The sequence below is a fragment of the Teleopsis dalmanni genome, chromosome 2, assembly GCF_002237135.1.
Source record: "Teleopsis dalmanni isolate 2A chromosome 2, ASM223713v2, whole genome shotgun sequence".
Classification (NCBI taxonomy): Eukaryota; Metazoa; Arthropoda; class Insecta; order Diptera; family Diopsidae; genus Teleopsis; species Teleopsis dalmanni.
In genome coordinates, this window is record NC_051847.1 from 224,051,144 (window position 1) to 224,071,309 (window position 20,166).

The window sequence follows — 20,166 nt, forward strand, 5'->3', positions numbered from 1 at the left end:
TTCATAATTTAATAGTTATTAAATTTATTCGTAATATATCCGTAATTTATTCATTGTATTTTTTATTTTTATTAAATAATATATATATATATATATATATTATTTTTTATTTACTATATACAAATATTTATTTGTGCTCGTTTGTTTATTTGTTTTTGTTATGAAATTTCTTGTTTGTTCTTAAATCATTTCATTTATATTTCGTTTTTGTCCATTGTGATAATTTTAGCACGGGAGAGCGGACTCTTATCGAGTCGCCACGGTTATAGCAACCGATGACGACAATCTTACAGCCGATGGCCACCACAAGGTAAATACATACATACATATATACATAATAAAATATACATATACATACACATAACCAAAGCATATGGCACAAAACATCTTATACTCTTACATTTAAAATCGTCATATCATAACACAATTATATGTATAAATATTTACGTAAAAACCTGCTTGCATATTCATTAATGATAAAACTTTCTTGAAATATATAAATAAACATATTTTGCATTTTTTTTTATTTTATTTGTACCAAATAAAAAATTGGGCTCTAATAATAATCTCCTAATTTCTTGCAGTTTTCTTATGGTTTAGTTTTTCTATTAGCATCTATTCTTGGCTCTGCTACTAACAGTCTAGCACTTTTATTCATTTATTTATTTTTGACATTTAACATTTTTAATTTATTTTTAATAAGACATTTTTGAGCACATACATTTTATATACATGCATAGATACGTTTGTAGTCCGAAATTGACGAAATATTTTTTACAGTGTGATTTAAAGCAAATTTCCAATTTTTCACAAATTTGGTTCTTTACTTATAGAAGTTTACATACGGATGTACGAAATGTAATAATATCGTTTTAATTTTAAACTACCCCACAATATTATATTGCGAAAACTTATCTATAATAGTTAGTTAAATCAATTCTGAGTTGACTAAAAAGTTCTCTTCAATATTCTCATATATAAGTAATAAAAAAAAAAGAAACAACTAAAAAATCCTTAATTAAATCATACATTAAAAATATCGCACTGCATATGAATTTCTCAACTAAATTGAATTTATATTAATTACAGTGAGCAGTAAGTCTTCTCCATGTCGTTCACGCAAGTAATCAGTGCTTAAGTAAGCAAGTGCCAGTTAATAGCACTAAAAATAGAAAACAAAATTTCGAAATGTATTAATATCATTTTTGGCATGCATAAAGTTATTATTACTTTAAAAACAATATGTATTTAAAAAAATATTCAAATATTCATTTCATTCGAATTTCTAATTTGTCATGATTCTATTCTTATTATGTTCCAATGAAAAAAAGTATTATTGCAAATCTGGTGGTCGTAATAATACTGATTCTCCAAAAAACTATTACACAATTAACTATTAAAATATTCCCTAATTAGGTATTATTAATATATATATTAATATGTCAACCATTACGTAACAATATGATAATTATTTATTAAAGTTCATTCCACTGTGCAACCGCGTGCTCATCACTCATCGATGAGTTTTCCCGCCGCAAACTTTGTTGACGTATTTGCAGAAATTCAAAAAAAAAAAAAAACAAAAAGTTATATTACCACCCATTATTTGCACTTTTTCAGTTTAGTTGTAATGTGACAAAAAATTATCTATTATGTACAGAATTGATCATCTAATTATAAATATTCTGGAGGTCAGAAAAATAACAAAATTTGACATTTGAAAATACTTAAAATTGAGAAAAATCAAATTATAATTATTATTAGAATATACTTTTAATGAGCGAACTGTGTCAATAATTGTTTATAGTTTCTGAAACCAATGGACTTTCAAAATACAAACAAAGAATAATTTCATATGAGTTTTTAAATTATCTCACAGATGCCCTTCTTTATCTCAATATTAAGCTGTAGATTTTCTAAATTAACATTTTTGCACGAGTTATGCTCAATATAATTATTATTTATTATTTCATTTTTTTTTTTACTAATTAATTATTTTAATTTTGCTTATTCTGCATAACAAATGAACTATCACAAACACATCCATAAATAATCGTACACCCTACGATATTTAAAAACATATCCACTTCATCTTATTCACACAATACATACATTTTGGTTATTATTTTGGCTTTCATACGAGTATAAAGTATACGATTAACTGGTAAGTAGTAGTATTGGTAAAACTGTTGTTGGTGTTGTAAAAGTAATAGTATTGTAAAGGTATTAGTACTCTTATTTTGAACTTGGTAGAAACTAACCTGGTACATATAATTATATATGTTATAAATAATTTAATAAATAATTATAATAAAGGGTTTAGTGGTGCTTCCTATAATAACAGCTTACACTCGTAATAAACACGGCGATTGTAATTACCAAAACAGACGGTTAAATATGAAATACACATTTATGCACACAAGCACATGAAGTATTAAATGATTAACTAAAAGTATATAAATGGCATGAAGTAAATCGGTTTTGTATGGACGTCAGTTATCTTTATGAATAATAATATAATTTTATAAAAGTAAAGCGATTTCATTTGTACGTTATACATAATCATATGAAATAAAAAAAAGTGTTATTATATAGCAGTATATTGCTATATATCAACACGACACATAATAAAAACCTGTTAGTACGAGTAAATGTTAAAATTAATTATCATTTTATGAATTTATTTTGAAGAACGCTTTACTTTTATAATTTATTAAAATATTCTTATAATTAACAATCGTTTAAAATTTTAATTTTTTAAAACAGTCAAGACGCAAAATGCCTGCTAAAGTAGCTAAAAAAGAGAATTTAGATGATCTCAAACAGGAGTTAGATATCGATTATCATAAAATCTCTCCTGAAGAACTATATCAGCGATTTCAGACACATCCTGAAAACGTAAGTTTTTTTTAGCAATCATAACTTTTATTTATGATTTAATTTATAAAAAACATTTTTCTTTTAGGGTCTAAGTCATGCAAAGGCCAAGGAGAATCTAGAACGCGATGGACCAAATGCTCTCACACCACCCAAACAAACGCCCGAATGGGTGAAATTTTGTAAAAACTTGTTTGGTGGTTTCGCCATGTTGCTGTGGATTGGTGCTATACTTTGTTTTGTAGCTTATGCTATATTGGCTAGTACTAGCGAAGAGCCATCCGATGATAATTTATATTTGGGTATTGTACTTTCGGCTGTAGTCATAGTTACTGGCATTTTCTCATACTACCAGGTTTGTTCTGCTTAATTTTATGCTTTTTCTTATTTATAAATAAAAATGCACATTTGTGTTTATTTATAGGAATCAAAAAGTTCCAAAATTATGGAGTCTTTCAAAAACATGGTGCCTCAATTTGCCACAGTCATACGTGAAGGCGAAAAGCTCACCCTACGCGCTGAAGATCTGGTATTGGGTGATGTTGTTGAAGTGAAATTCGGTGATCGTATTCCTGCGGACATACGTATTATTGAGGCACGCACATTTAAAGTAGACAATTCTTCCTTGACTGGTGAATCAGAACCTCAGTCACGTGGCCCTGAATTTACACATGAGAATCCATTGGAAACAAAAAATTTGGCTTTCTTCTCTACTAATGCTGTTGAAGGTACTGCTAAAGGTGTTGTAATCAGTTGCGGTGATCACACTGTTATGGGTCGTATTGCTGGTCTGGCCTCTGGCTTAGATACTGGAGAAACACCAATTGCCAAGGAAATTCACCATTTCATTCATTTAATTACTGGCGTAGCTGTATTCTTGGGTGTTACATTCTTCATTATTGCATTCATTTTGGGTTATCACTGGTTGGACGCTGTTATTTTCCTGATTGGTATTATTGTCGCTAATGTACCTGAAGGTTTATTGGCCACTGTTACTGTATGTTTGACACTGACAGCTAAACGTATGGCTTCAAAGAATTGTTTAGTAAAAAATTTGGAAGCTGTCGAAACTTTGGGTTCAACTTCAACTATTTGTTCTGATAAAACTGGTACTCTAACTCAAAATCGTATGACTGTTGCTCACATGTGGTTCGATAATCAGATCATAGAAGCAGATACCACCGAAGATCAGTCGGGTGTTCAATACGATAGAACTAGCCCTGGTTTCAAGGCGCTCTCTCGCATTGCCACTCTCTGTAATCGAGCTGAATTCAAGGGCGGCCAGGAAGGTGTGCCAATTTTAAAGAAGGAAGTTAGCGGTGATGCCTCTGAAGCTGCTTTACTAAAATGTATGGAATTGGCTCTTGGTGATGTTATGAATATTCGTAAACGTAATCGTAAAATTGCTGAAATTCCATTTAACTCTACGAACAAATATCAAGTCTCGATACACGAAACTGAAGATCCAAGCGATCCACGTTATTTGCTTGTTATGAAGGGTGCTCCTGAAAGAATTTTAGAACGTTGTTCAACTATTTTCATTAATGGCAAAGAAAAGGTGCTTGATGAAGAAATGAAAGAGGCTTTCAATAACGCTTATATGGAACTCGGAGGTTTGGGTGAACGTGTGTTAGGCTTCTGTGACTTTATGCTGCCATCTGATAAATATCCAACCGGTTTTAAATTCAATACGGATGATGTAAATTTCCCAATTGATAACTTACGTTTTGTTGGTCTTATGTCAATGATTGATCCTCCACGTGCTGCTGTGCCTGATGCCGTTGCCAAATGCCGTTCTGCCGGTATTAAAGTTATTATGGTCACTGGTGATCATCCTATCACTGCCAAGGCTATTGCCAAATCTGTCGGTATTATCTCCGAAGGCAACGAAACTGTAGAAGACATTGCTCAGCGTTTGAATATACCAGTTTCTGAAGTAAATCCTCGTGAAGCTAAGGCTGCAGTAGTTCATGGTGCTGAATTGCGTGATATTGCTTCAGAACAGTTGGATGACATATTACGTTACCACACTGAAATTGTATTTGCACGTACCTCCCCACAACAAAAACTGATTATTGTAGAAGGTTGCCAACGTATGGGTGCTATTGTCGCTGTCACTGGTGATGGTGTCAACGATTCACCTGCTCTTAAAAAAGCTGATATTGGTGTTGCTATGGGTATCGCTGGTTCCGATGTATCCAAGCAAGTAAGTATTCACTTGTATTTTTTATTTTTTAAATAAATAAACTAAATTACCTATATATGTGTAGGCTGCTGACATGATTCTGTTAGATGATAACTTTGCTTCAATTGTTACTGGTGTGGAAGAAGGCCGTTTGATTTTCGATAACTTAAAGAAATCCATTGCATACACATTAACATCGAACATTCCCGAAATTTCACCTTTCTTAGCTTTCATCCTTTGCGATATACCACTGCCATTGGGAACAGTGACAATTTTGTGCATCGATTTGGGTACTGACATGGTAAGTAATGACTTAAATGATCACAATCAATATCTTAACTATACAATTTAATTTAATTCCTATTATTTATTTCTGTATTTCTTATTTAATTTGAAAGTAATTTCTTTTTCGTTTTTTATAAGATGTTTTAGTCATTAAGTATAAGTGAAACATAAGCATATGTTAAGGTTATATAAAAAAAGTAGTTTATATTCTATTTAAATAATAAATATTTAATATTTTCGTATAATATATAAAAACACACAATCAAATAACACAACGTTACACAACGTATGAAATAACATCATACATTAAATAATAATAATAAAACAAAAAAAAAAACATAAACCAAATACACACCAAATAGGTACCAGCAATTTCGCTTGCTTACGAAGAACATGAATCGGATATTATGAAACGACGTCCTCGTAATCCATATTACGATAAACTGGTCAACGAAAGGTAAACATTTTTGAACTTGATGGCTAGGTAGATGGATAGAAACTAGCCTTTAATTAATGACGTAATTGTACGCTAAAAGAGGGCGAAATGTAGCTTATTTAAGCGAGTTTAAATTGTTTACTTTAAACGTATATAATTTGCTTAATATCCTTACATTAAAAAAGTGTAGCTTAAATGAAACCTGGTTTTGGAGCTTTCGGAAAACTAAACTGATGCTAGCTTAAGGATCAACGTTTACATATTTCCAAATTATCTTCAACCTACTTTATGTTTATTTCTGCAATTTATGTACTGCCAACAAAGCTAAAACGTATCTAATAGTTGTAATTATCATATATATAAACCGAAGCAGATAACTTTTGAAGTATAGAAGCTAGTTTAAGAAATCTACATGTTTAATTATTATAATTATTTGTTTATCCTTTTACATAATAATACCAAATATTTTTGTTTTTGCGAACTCATCCTTCATGCTCTCAAATATTATAAAATAGGTGCCTGCTATTTCGTTGGCTTATGAACATGCTGAAGCTGATATTATGAAGCGTCCACCACGTGATCCATTCAACGATAAATTAGTCAATTCAAGGTGCTAAAAATTCTATTTTTTGTTATTAATAAAAATCATTAAAAAACCATTCTAACCTTTGCTACCCAAAAAAAAAAAGAAAAAAACACTGTAAACTATATAAAGTGCATATATGGTTAAGTGATATTTAATTCAAATTGTGGATGGATTGATTGATTGATAACACATTAAGTGATTGTCGTCATTTAACAACTTACTTGTTTCCAACACTACGAGTTTTTACTAAAATTTACTAAATTATAATCCAATATAATATATTTTACTTTTAAGCTAAGTGCAATAACTAACAAATGTGCCTTTAATAAATGTTTGTGATTATTGTTAAACATTTAGTCTAAGTATTTAAAAAAATGCATCATGAATAACATTCATAATCTCCATACATTTAAATACATAATAAGTTATGATCTCATTGAAGGATGCATAAAACTCTCATCATTTTGTCATCGTTTTCACTGAACTGCACCATACATTCCACACCAAAACTTCAAACGTCATGGTTGCATCAAATTGTAACTGTACATTTTTTGGTAGTTTTTTTTTTATAAGAGTTGTCTTTTTTTAATTAATAAAAATAATTTTTTTCTTTAATTTCATAAATGTCATTAAAAAATTTGTGATTTGTAAAGTTTTTAGTTCGTGTTTAAGTTTTAAAACTGATTAATGCGCTTAGATGTGTAATAAATTGATTAATTTTTTTATTAATTAAATTATTAACAGACTTATCAAATTTTACTAATAAAAAAATTGCTTAATATTAAATTTATTATTTAAATTTATTTTAAAAATATTTATGAATAGTTCATATATTTTGCATATACATACATATTAAAATAAATAAAATTAATTTAAAAAATGTAGAATTATACTTGTGTATATAAAATTTAAGACAAAAAACATTTTTCATATTGTGGAGAAGTTACATAAAAATAATATGAAAAAATAATTATTTAAATAAATTTCATTTTAAAAATGGTGAAATGTGCATTGTGTATCTTCTGTAATGTACACAAAATGTAAAAAGAAAATAAAAGAAATATTTCTGTTTTCTGTAGAAAAACACTTAAAAATTTTTAATAATTAAAATATTAAAGTAAAAGTCATTAAAGTTCGTCAATAAGCATTTCTAAATGCATATTATAAAGAAATTATTATGTGCGTATATGTAAATATTTCTTAAAGAACATAAATATTTTTAAAACAATAAGTTATAAGTTATTTCTTTTCAATTTAATTTGAAATTTTTATTTATATAAAAATATTTAATTTCTAAGTTAGTAGTCTAACACTACTCGTTGCGCACTCACACAGATTTATATTGTTTAATATATAACATGTGTGTACGTGTGCTTAGCATATGAATATATATTTTTAATTAATTAATTATGTGTCGTAATTTGAAATTTGCAATTAAGAGCAAAAAAGTAGTTTAATAATTTGGCAATGATCTTCAAAATTGTTTTTAATACACTTTTTGCATATGAAAATGTACATTGACATATATAAATATATATAAATACAATATATAAAACAATTGCACATAATAAAATTAATTTTTTATTATTTATAAATACTTATATATATGCAATCAATTAATTTTTGTATATAATTTCTTTTAATTGTAGAACTATTATTTATTTTTTTGTAAAATATAATTTATCAAAATTATAATCGTGAGCGTACTCATTTTCAAAAACAAAATCGTCATGAACATTAATTTATATAATATAATTTATATATAATATATAGGTAAAAACAATTTTAAAAAATCTATATAAATGTAGGGGTTTTGTGTTTAGCTCCCAGTTTAGGTTGTATATTTGATTTTATTTTTTTTTTAATCAATAACTATTTTTAATGTATTATTAAGATATGTAAAAAAGAAAAAGCTATGCTTATATTGATTGTAAATTGAAATTTGCCAAAAGCAGTGCTCTTAAATGTTGTTTGTGCCTTTCCTCATTTTTTGTATTCTTTTTAAATTGTTACAAACATACTAGGTCCCAGCTATTTCCTTAGCCTATGAAGAAGCTGAATCTGATATTATGAAACGTCAACCCAGGAATCCTTTTTGTGATAAACTGGTCAACGAAAGGTAAAGTTTTTCTTTGTGATTTTACGACTTTACTACCCGAATATCCCATTTATCGAATTAAAATCTTTGGAAAAATTTTTAAAATATCTACACTAAATTAGTAATTGCAAAATTATTATTATTAAATGCTATTCACATTCAAATTTCTTATTGAATTTCTCGTCAAACTCAAATAAAATAAGAAATATTCAATAGCAATTTGCAAAAGTATAATATTGAAAATATTAAAAAACAAATAATTCTTTATTTAATAATTAAAAGCAAAGTACACCAACAATTTCAGTATTCTTGAATCTCTAAGTTGTTTTATTTCTATTTGTTTTATTTAAAAAAATTTATGTACTTAAATTTGTTTAGTTTTGGTTTAGTTTTAGTTATTTTCTTTAGTGCAATATTAATGTGTAAACGTGAAAGTCTAAAAAAAAGTATATTAACATTTTTAAAAATTTTTTAAAATTAAAACTGTTAGATAAACCGTGGTGAGAGCTTAGTTTAGTTCATTTTCAAAACTATTAACTTTTTATACGTTACAATATTATAGTATACGTTATAGTATTACTTAAAAGCAAAGTACACCAAGTAAAGCTTAGAATATGAATTCATCTCTATGTATATAGTTCAGTATATCAATTTAATACATTATTTCTTTGTAGTTATTTAACAGTTTAAAAATAGTTAATATATAAAAGCACATAGTAAAATTTATTTCTCTGGAACTCTTTCAAATTAAATTATATACCTAAAAGATTCGATTATTTTTTACTGTATTCTGTATTCTTTTTGTAAGTTTTATCTTTAGAGATAATTTTTATATATCATAATAGTATATATATTTTATGTGTAAGTTGTTCACAACAAATTCTTTACAAATAATTAAAAGCAATAGTTTCTAATATTTCTGATAATAACTAAATATAAAGTATGTTCAAGCTGTATTCATATTTAAAAATGCTATACTATTTTACTAAACTTTGAATTATTTTTAAATATGATCCATTTTTTGCTTAATACGTACAATACTGCGAATCTTTAGTTCTATCTGCTCATAGTACGCATATAAAAATTTTTTGATGTCTACATTTTTATTGTATTTGTTATAATATTTAAAGATACTATGTCAAAAGTATCTTTACTGAAGCAATGAAGCGGTTCTAATAGTGACAAATTTACGTCCATAATCAACAAATTTAGAAGATTAGTATATGGGAATGTGATTTTATAAGTGGACAATCTATATTATATATGAAATAAATATACATTAGGTCTCCCTTTTATAAAATGGATTTTATATATAATACAATTATATTATTATAATGTTTTATTTAAAATAATTGAAAAGGTACTTATTAAATAAATTTATATTTTATAGAGTTAAAAATATATTTAAATAGTTGAATAATATAACAGTAGTCTATAGTATTATATATAAACATTTTTAGATTTTCACGACACATAATTCAGATTTAAGAAGTAAATTTAGTTTCATTACTCTCATTTCTAATTTACAATAAAATTGTGCAGTTAAAAATAATTATTACAAAATTATTATTTCTTCAATAGTTCTATTTAAGCTATTGTGTATGCGTATATTACTTAATAAACTAAATATACTTAATACAAACAGTTTGATATGATATGTTTTGATGTCGTTTTTTATATATAAAAATATATACAATTTTTTTTTAATATACGTTTACATATATCAGATAATTCTACTTTAAATTCCTAAATAAATTTTGGCTCGTAAATATATTTTTAAAATAATATATAAAAATCTTCTTTATTAAATTTTAAATTTTAAAAATATCTTTGGTATTGATAAAAGATATATTTTCTCCTAAAATGTAGCTGAAATAATATAATTTCTTTAAATCTTATAGCAGTTTCTTTATATTATAATGCTTATAATTTTTTTTTTAAATGTTTTGTTATATTTTTATATTTTCTTCTTTTAGCTTGTTTTACTTTGAGCTGATTTTCTTTACTATATATTAATCATTTTTAAACACAATTTTACATAAATATAATAATAAAAAAAGAATCAAATTTAATAATTAGAAGTACTTAATATTAAACACAAAGAAAAACATTTTGTTACTATTTAATATAAATTCAATATCACTTCAGAGATATTAATATAAACATAATATATGAAATAATATCTTTCACAAAAGTCCTAACTTTACCTTATACAAGTTAAATCCAAATGCCCTATTGCTTGTCCTAACCTTTTTGAAAATTGTCTTGATAAATTTTTGCTTAAAACTTCCCACTTTTAGAACTCTTTCAGTAGCTTTTTTCAATATACTTTATAAATATTTTTATTTTATTTTATTTTATTTCTTTAAAATTATTTCTTATAATTATAAACTAAAATTTAAACTTAAGGTAAGTTTGAAGACAATCTTCAAAGGTCTCGTACTATCTTATAACTTTTATATTTTGCATATGCCGTTCACCACTGTCGTTCACTGCGATATTTAAATATTTCATAAATAAAATAGTTTACTATGTATAAAATATTTCATTAAACCAAAGTGTTCAAAATAGTTGATTGTGTTTAATTAGTGAAATTTAAATAAAAATTAGTGAATTCTCTTAATTAGTCACAACATCCTTCAATGGAAAATAAATATATTTATGGTTAACACACAAGTCTCTTTTCCCTTTTATCGTTATTAGAATTAAGTGTCATATTCATTTCTGTTTTTCCACCTCACTCAACTTTTCCATCAACATTACAAATCATTGTAGCTTTAATTAGTTTATTTTAATAATTAAAAATTTTTAATATTTATAATAAATAAAAGTCAAGCTATGCAACTAACTCAAATCCCTATTGAAACGACTGATAACACTGATAACACTCAAAACTTATTGATAAGCTAACAACATATCCACACCCAAACAATCTATAAACTAACAAACCCGTAGGCACAGGTTCTTATTATAGTTATCTTTATGAAATTAAAAGTATCTTACATGAACTGAATTTAGTGTCTTAAAAGTTATTAATTAGTTTAAATTTATTAAATTAATATATTTAATAGTATTTTTAAATATTTAAAATTTATTTCAATTTGAAATTAGTTTTTATTTTTTTAAATTTTATAGTTAGTAACGACTGTTTTTGTTTTTGTTTTTGTTTTTGTGTTTTTATTTTGAGAAAACATTTTTTGGATTACCTCTCATATCTACTCTGCTCTTTCTCTATTTCTCTATATCTCTATATTTTTATTATCTCTTAACTATAACATTTTTATAAAAAATTTTTCTTATGTATGAAAATAATTTTCTTTTAATTATTTCTGAACATTTAACTTAAAATGTACAATTTTGGCGCACTTCCTGCAATTTATTATTTTTAATATAAAAAGCTTCCGGCCATTTCACTTGCCTACGAACAGGCGGAGAGTGACATTATGAAACGCCAACCGAGAAATCCTTATCACGACAACTTGGTCAATCGCAGGTCAGGATAACTACTCTAAAAAAAAAAAAAAAGAATTTAGTTAAAAAAACAAACAGTCACAAAAATCGTGTAGTTTTTTAATTTATTTTAATTCAAATTGATAAAGTTTGAATTTGTTTGCCGTTGCAAACTTTATCAGCCGCGAATGCTGCATTTAAAAAAGAAAATACTTCATAAATGTTTTTTAATTTTTTTGTTATCAGTTCTCTCTGTGAAATATTTACATATTTACATATTTACATATTCACATACTTTTTAATTCAATTGGGACTTTTTCTGTTGTATTGTGTTAGTTATTCATTCTCCGTTTCTTACCAAAAATTAAATGTTTCCTTTGATTTTTAAATTGATGTGGAATGCTATAAAAAAACAACAAAATTACACTAAAATCAAAATTTTAAAAAAGAAATATAGAAGTAATCTTTAATATTATCATTTACTAAAGTAATTCAATCATATAAATACATACATTCTAGAATCTAAAACTCAGATATATTGATAATTAGCCATAAATTATCCAGTTTTGCACAAGATGCTTCAGTGTGATAGCATAATGAATCTCATAAAATGTGTATCACAGTTTCTTCTAATAATAATATGTCATACAATGAAATTATTACGCTCAACATTTATTGTCCAAGAAATAAAATTAGCAATTACTAGCAATTACAAAATAAATCTTTTACATCGCATACATATCCAAACACTACCTAACTGTATTGAAATATATATATTAAACAGTAATAGTAAATAAACTACAAAAATGATTAGTATAGGATAAAAAAGTGCTATATAATTTCATTAAAATTGCAAAAAAAATTCCAAAAGTATAAGAGAGAAAAGAAATAAAATTGCAATCAATTATAAAATAAATCTTTTACATCGCATACATATCCAAACACTACCTAACTATATTGAAATATATACATTAAACAGTAAAAGAACGAATAGTATAGGATAAAAAATTGCTACATAATATCACTAAAATTGAAAAAAATTCTAAAAGTATAAGAGGAAAAAGTTAATTGGTTATGATAGCATTGAGGTTACAAGCAGGTTACCTTATTTAAATATCTAAAATCTTTACGTTATTTAAAAAATATCTAAATTGGATGTGTACTTTAGACAAACTGTTTAGGTGCTATTACTGTAACTGTAACTGTCCAGAAGTATAGAATTCGCCTTCTTATCCCTATGTATGTCTTCTGTTTAGCGCCAAAGATCTGCTATGACTGCAGAGTTCTGTTTTACTAAGAGTCTAGAACCCTGTTATTTTTTATTATAACGTATACAATAATTTTAAAGTTTATAATAAAATTACAGAAAATATTTTATCAGTATCTGTATTTGTATACTTTTTTATATGAGTGTACTAAATCAAAATTTATTCTCTTAATAAACTCATCCTGCAGAATAGGTCATAATTTAACAAATTTTTTAATAAAATCGATTATTATAATAATATTGAATGGAGTAAATGATACAATATATAAAAAATTAAATAATTTCAAATATTTTTACAAATATAAAAAAAATATTAGCATTTCTTATAAAATAATTCCATTTGTAAAAAAAAAATTATTTCACCAATTAAAAAAATTAAATAACAAAAATTTATCTAAAAATATTAATAAAAATTAATAAATTAAATAATTTACATATTTTGAATATCACATACAAGAATCATAAAAGCATCATAAAAATTTGGTCAACAATTTTACACTATTTTTGCATATTAAAAAATGTTGAAGTTTAAAAAAGTAATTTAAAATTTTTTTCTATTTTCATAATGTGAATTAATTGTTGTTTTCTAAAAATATCAAAAAAAAAAATTTTTATTTATAAATTTTTTTAAAATATTTTTGTTCTTTTAAATGTTAAATTTTTGAACAGTTTTTCATAATTACTTTATCACCGTTTTTAAATACAGCCCCTATTAGATAGTTTAAAAATAATAATTCATAGTAATGTAGTTAAGGCAAAGTTAAACAATTTGCTTTTAATATAATTAAGAAATTTATTATATATATTACATATATATATATACATATATATATATATAAGCAAAAGCAAATATCGTTCGTAGTTAATTTAGACAATTTAGCGTTGAATGTATTATAATTTGTATTGATAGTAATGTAGTGTGTGTTAAATATGCCTTCCTTGCCAACAAAAAATACAGTTACACATATAAACTGTTGATACATATTTACATGATTTATATGTACATATATTTTACAAATGTAGACAAAATTTAAAATTGTGTTCAATAACTCGCACTTGACATCAAACACACGCGATATTCAAAGAAATTGGTTTTGAATTAGTTCTAGATAATATTTTACTGAACACTGTCAGAAATATATATAACAAACCAGTTACCCATAAAATATCTAAAAAAAGCGCTTCAAATGTTATTTAGTTTTCATTTAGGTTTTGGTACATGTGGTTGACTTAATTTCGTTAATTTTAGTTTTAATGTGAATTGATCTCTTGATTTACTATTGATTAGAGTTGAAGAATCAGTTATATAAAATTGATCTGAGTTTAGTCTGTCTATCAGATTTGCAGTAAGTTGTGAGTAAATTCAAATCAAATAAAAGGTATGTGAGAAGAGATTGTTTCTTTTATAGGTATGAGTCAGGCGCATGACAAGTAAGTGTTTTCATTTTTTGTTTAAAGCTCAAATATTCTAAAACTAAAGTGGAACTCTGGAAAGTGATAAAGAATTAATCAATTCATATTCCAATCATAGTTAGTATCTCAATATTTTTGTTAAATGTTTGAAATATTTGCACAGTATACGCAATTCCATAAATTAGTATTTAAATCCCGCTTAGCTATAAAATATAACAAGTTGCGTTGTCAAATCGCAGCGAACGGGAAAAACGCCGTAGTAAATCTCCTATAAAAGATGCATCTCTGCTTTATTCTCAAAGACTGATACGGAAAGCCTTTGTTTCTCTACAGTTCTCGTAAAACAAACCGATTACCTCCAAAATTGAGGAATGTAGAAAATGTTTGGGACTCTGTTGACTAACCTTCCATAGACTACTAATGTAATTAAATGTGGCACTATCAATACAAATATCCCACTGAATGCTGACTTAGCCAAATTACGTTTAAAGCTAACGTCTTGAATGTCCTTTATTATGCCTTACGGAATCTGTTTGTGAGTTCTGATATTGAAAGACTTAACTCAACATTCTTATGATATTCTATATAAATAAATAAGATATTTCCATATTTATACATTTTATACTTATATAACTATTTGTTTGCAATTCTTCTATTGTATACTTCTATTCGATGAATAAAATAAATTAAGTGCTCCACTTATCTTTGAACTCGAAACGCCGTCTAATTCTATTTTGTTGTATAATGTTCTTATCTCTTCTATTCTATTTTATTTTACTCTATTCTATTTTAATCTATTCTGATATTCTTGTATCCAAAATTCAACTTTTGTTTTTCCTACAATTATTTGTTTTGTTAAATGATTTCATTTAGAATTTATAAAGTAATGCGATCCACTTTTTTCACTATCTGGTCTCATGCTTGAATTTCTCACTCTCTCTCTCTCTCTGTGTATGTGAGGTTATTATAACATAATTTGTTTACGTAGGCTTCATCCTTATATATATAAAATATCTTTACAGTATATGAAATAACTTTTGCTGTTTTAAAAAAAAAATAAACTATATCTAGAGATCCACTTTAGTCAAAGTGGCTACAAAAGCTACAAAAAAATATCTGTGGCTTTTGTTTTTGATTTTTACAATATTTTTAATTATTATAATTTTTTTCATATTATATTTTTGCTTGATTAAATTTTAAATTTCAAGTTTTTACAATAAAAATCGTAAAATATTGAAATATTATTGTCGAAATGAAAGTAAGTAACTATACAATTAGAATTGAATACGTAGATACTAACTACGTATGTATGTATCTTAGCATGATTAATTTTTTATACTTTTAATTTTATAAATTTAGAATTTCTTTCTTATTTTTATTTCTGTACTGCATGTGCCTGTGTCTATATCTAATGAATATTTGTATGTAAATATAATGCATGTACCATTCCTGTATATATTTTCACTCATATGCATGTTATCTATCACAAATCACTATATGTAGTCTGTACATATGTATGTAGAACTTCATTTATTATTGTATAACAATTCTATCTGGTTTAGTTTAATAAAGTAAAAAAAGAATAAAACGTTAAAACGTTCAGTAAAATGCGCAAAAGTGCTTTGCTTTTATACTTGAATTAGTGCCACACGTAATGCATTTGCTGCATCTGCTTTCAAATGTTCTTACCAGTAAAACTGCAATATAAATTTGATTTACTAACAAATTCTTTGTAAAAAATGCTTTGCGCGTAAATTCTGCTTAATTTTCAAGCTCACTTTGTGAATAAAATAAAATAATTTAGAATTATTGAAAACTATCCACCACAAAATTTCCTGATTATCAGATTATCAGTAACAAAAAAAAAAATATTTACAAAATTTCTGTGCAAATTTTTGAAGTTTGTACAAATTTTTCAAAAAAATTTAAAAGTAAATAAAAAAAGTTGAACTGTTTCTAAGGTAATTTTATCTTAAAAACACGCCCAACAATTTGCTTACTTAATACAATAAAATCACTTTAACTCCCTTGACCCTATTAACATTTATTAATATCAATATGTAATCCTCTTAGCGAAAGATTCACTAATTTGTATTAATTTTTCAAATTCTTCAAAAAACACAATATACACACAGATTGATTTCAATGGCCTATGGACAGATCGGTATGATTCAAGCTGCTGCGGGCTTCTTCGTTTATTTTGTTATTATGGCTGAGAATGGTTTCTTGCCATTAAAATTATTTGGCATACGTAAAATGTGGGACTCAAAAGCTGTAAACGATCTTACTGATTCCTATGGTCAAGAATGGGTAAGTTCCATTATTTACTTACAGTAAACTAACTTTCTAAAATTTTTATTTTTCTTTTTCTTTCAGACCTATCGTGATCGTAAGACACTTGAATATACCTGCCACACAGCTTTCTTCGTGTCGATTGTAGTAGTACAGTGGGCCGATTTGATCATTTGTAAAACTCGACGAAACTCAATCTTCCAGCAGGGCATGCGGAATTGGGCTTTGAACTTTGGTCTCGTATTTGAGACTGCATTAGCGGCATTCCTGTCGTATTGCCCTGGTATGGACAAGGGTCTTCGCATGTACCCACTGAAGTAAGTAAAAATAAGTTGATAATTTTATATTAAAAACACTAAAATGATCAATATGTAGTGACAAACGAGTATCGTCTCTTCTACACAAATACTTTAGTAATTAAATCAAAAAAGACAAAAAAAATAATATGAAATGAACGGTCAGGCTATAGGAATTTATAGTAAAAAGAAAATAAAAATTTAAAAACTAATAACATAATAATATATATAATATCCATTTATATATATTCTTCGATACAGGGCATTGAAATATATAAAAAGTTCCGTAGGAGTGCGCTATATTCCTTCTTATAAAGTCCGGATCAGACATGTGCACCAAGCTAGTTGCTTTTAGAGTAATATTGTACATACTGTACCGCTTGAAAATGCCAATAATTTTAAACATAAATGCAAATTCATGTATGTTGCGTTTAAACTGATTATTATTATATAATTGTTATTAGAATGTTCATTGTATGAAACTCATCCGGATATATAGTAGTTCATTATAAAAGCTTAGTGATTTATCTTCCTTTGCTTTGTTAGCGTTTATTTCATACTTAAAAGGTCTCGTTGACTAAGTTACTTGAAAATGACACTAGCAAAAAAGTACATTAGTATTTAAATCGAATGAAAATTGTTTCAATCTTAAACCTAATGCTGACAGGTTTCTTTGATTTAAATTGATTTGAACTCAGGTTAACCATTGTTCAAACTAATCGAATATGTTACTGTTAAATACTTTAAGATAATTAATTTATTAAATGCAGAGTAAAATAGTCGAAAGAAAAGAACTACAAAGCCGAATACAAGGGTTAGGATATGGACAGGCAATGATGTAGTGAAAGGGGAAGAGTTTGATTAGGAGGAAGAATGGATTAGAGATATGGGCAAGATTTAGGTTGAAGTCAACCAGGGTCAAGGCGGAGAAACCAAACCACTTCAATATGCGTGAGTCTAAAGATCATTGGACTCAAATTTGTGTTTGCATAGGGTCAGGAAAATATATGTACGATTTCAATGCTTCTAAATTTGTTTAGGATAACTTAGAATAGGTAGCACAATATATCTCGAAAAGCCACGGTGTGTTATTGTTCCTTCTAAAACTTGTAATTTAATTAAATAATCACATTTTATTTGTTCTAGAAGTTCATCTGAAAAGTACATATTATAAAACGATTACGGTTAGTTAAGCTGATATGAACTCGTTGTTGTTGTGATCTTTCACGAATCTTAATAGTGATCCGAAAGCTTAGTGTACATATATTTCAAGAATGATAAGGTCTATGTCTCGGATGCACTCGTCGAGTTCGACGACCAAGTGCCGTTTACTACACCCTACACCCTATTGTAGTGCCGTTCACTACAAAAATATAATAGCCAGTAATAATTACATACAAAGTTAAAATAGATTTATGAAGCTATATTGATTGGAAAAGAAAATATGTGTAATACTTAACAATATATGATACAATTCCTTAAGATTTTAATCGATAAAAACTTTTATGTGTGCTATTTTTTACTTGAAAAAATTTTAAAAAATATCAATATAAATACTTTGTATGTATATAATTACTTAACATACTTGTACTTTATAAGTAATATATGTTATTTAGAATTAATATTATTTTTAATCATTTATATTATTCAATTTATTAATATAATTAATTATATTACAGACTTGTTTGGTGGTTCCCAGCCATTCCATTTGCGTTGGCCATTTTCATTTATGATGAAACACGTCGATTCTACTTGCGCCGTAATCCAGGTGGCTGGTTGGAGCAGGAGACATATTATTAAACAACACACTATAGCAACTATTATGTTAATAATATTTATAAATACCACAACAAAAACAATAAAGCAAAAGTAAATAATACTGCAACAATAACAGCGACAACAAATAACTTCATAAAATATAGTAATAAAAGAACAACAACAACAACAACAACATCAACAAAAACTTTATATGCGAATCCAAGAAGAGTAGAAGAGCAGAAGAAACAGAAGAAAATGGAAAAGAAAACAATTATATTTTTATTTTTAATTTTAATTTTTATTTAATAAGGAAAAAGATAATTATTTAAACGATTAAGTAAATTTAAATTATAAAATATAAAGCATTAAGCATAAAGTTAAATGATTAAAAACCTAAAGTTGAAATAAATAAATAAAATAAATAAATGAGTGGAAAACAAAATCAGCCACATACACATAAAACAATAATCAAGTATATTTGTTTTTAGTGAAAATTTAAATTTAAATTCATATATGTTTATATATATATATATGTTTGTATATGTATATATATGTATACATATATATATATATATAAAATAAAGTATAAATTTGCTATTACAAAAACGTTTAAATATCGTGAGGATGCAGCTTAAGAAAATTTAAATTATAATTACAAAAATATATAAAAAAAAATCGAATGGCAAAACTAGCAAAACAGATTTACACACAACGCAAGATAAAATAATTTATATAATAAATATAAATAAAACAAAAAATTTAGAGAAATTATTTTAAAAATAAATAAAAAAAACAGTATAGAGTAGTTAAATAATAATAACAAAAATTATATAATATAATTGTTTATATATTAAATAAAAAAAATTAAAAATTAAATGAATTAAGTTTGAATAAATATTTTCCTAATAAGCCCCTAAAACTACGACAACAACAACAACAATAACAACCAGATGTTTAATTACAGGACAGCTACAGCAAAGAAGAGCAACAGCAAAAATAAAAGTAAACAAAAAAAACATTTACGCCCAACATATATTTATTTCTAATAAAATAATAAGATTTAGATAAAAGAATTAAATACTTTTAGGAGATAAATTTGTAGTTTATTAAATCCAATTTATACATATATATATGTATATATATATATGCAAGTATATATACATATGCACGTATATATACATGTATATGTATTACATAAATAAATTAAAAGAAAAAAAATACTA

The 20,166-nt window shown here is 25.8% G+C and overlaps 1 protein-coding gene across 4 annotated transcripts; it reads left to right on the forward strand.

The window, feature by feature from the left end:
• Positions 1–229: 229 nt before the first annotated feature.
• LOC119679801 (sodium/potassium-transporting ATPase subunit alpha) lies at positions 230–19,199 on the forward strand (the record flags this gene model as incomplete). 4 transcript variants are annotated; one of them, XM_038092349.1, is given in 9 exon segments in its annotated part: positions 230–310; positions 2,767–2,898; positions 2,966–3,232; positions 3,302–5,083; positions 5,148–5,363; positions 5,710–5,804; positions 16,733–16,907; positions 16,974–17,206; positions 18,865–19,199. In XM_038092349.1, coding segments are annotated over 9 exon segments (3,102 nt in total), but the record flags the coding sequence as incomplete, so codon positions are not given.
• Positions 19,200–20,166: the final 967 nt, after the last annotated feature.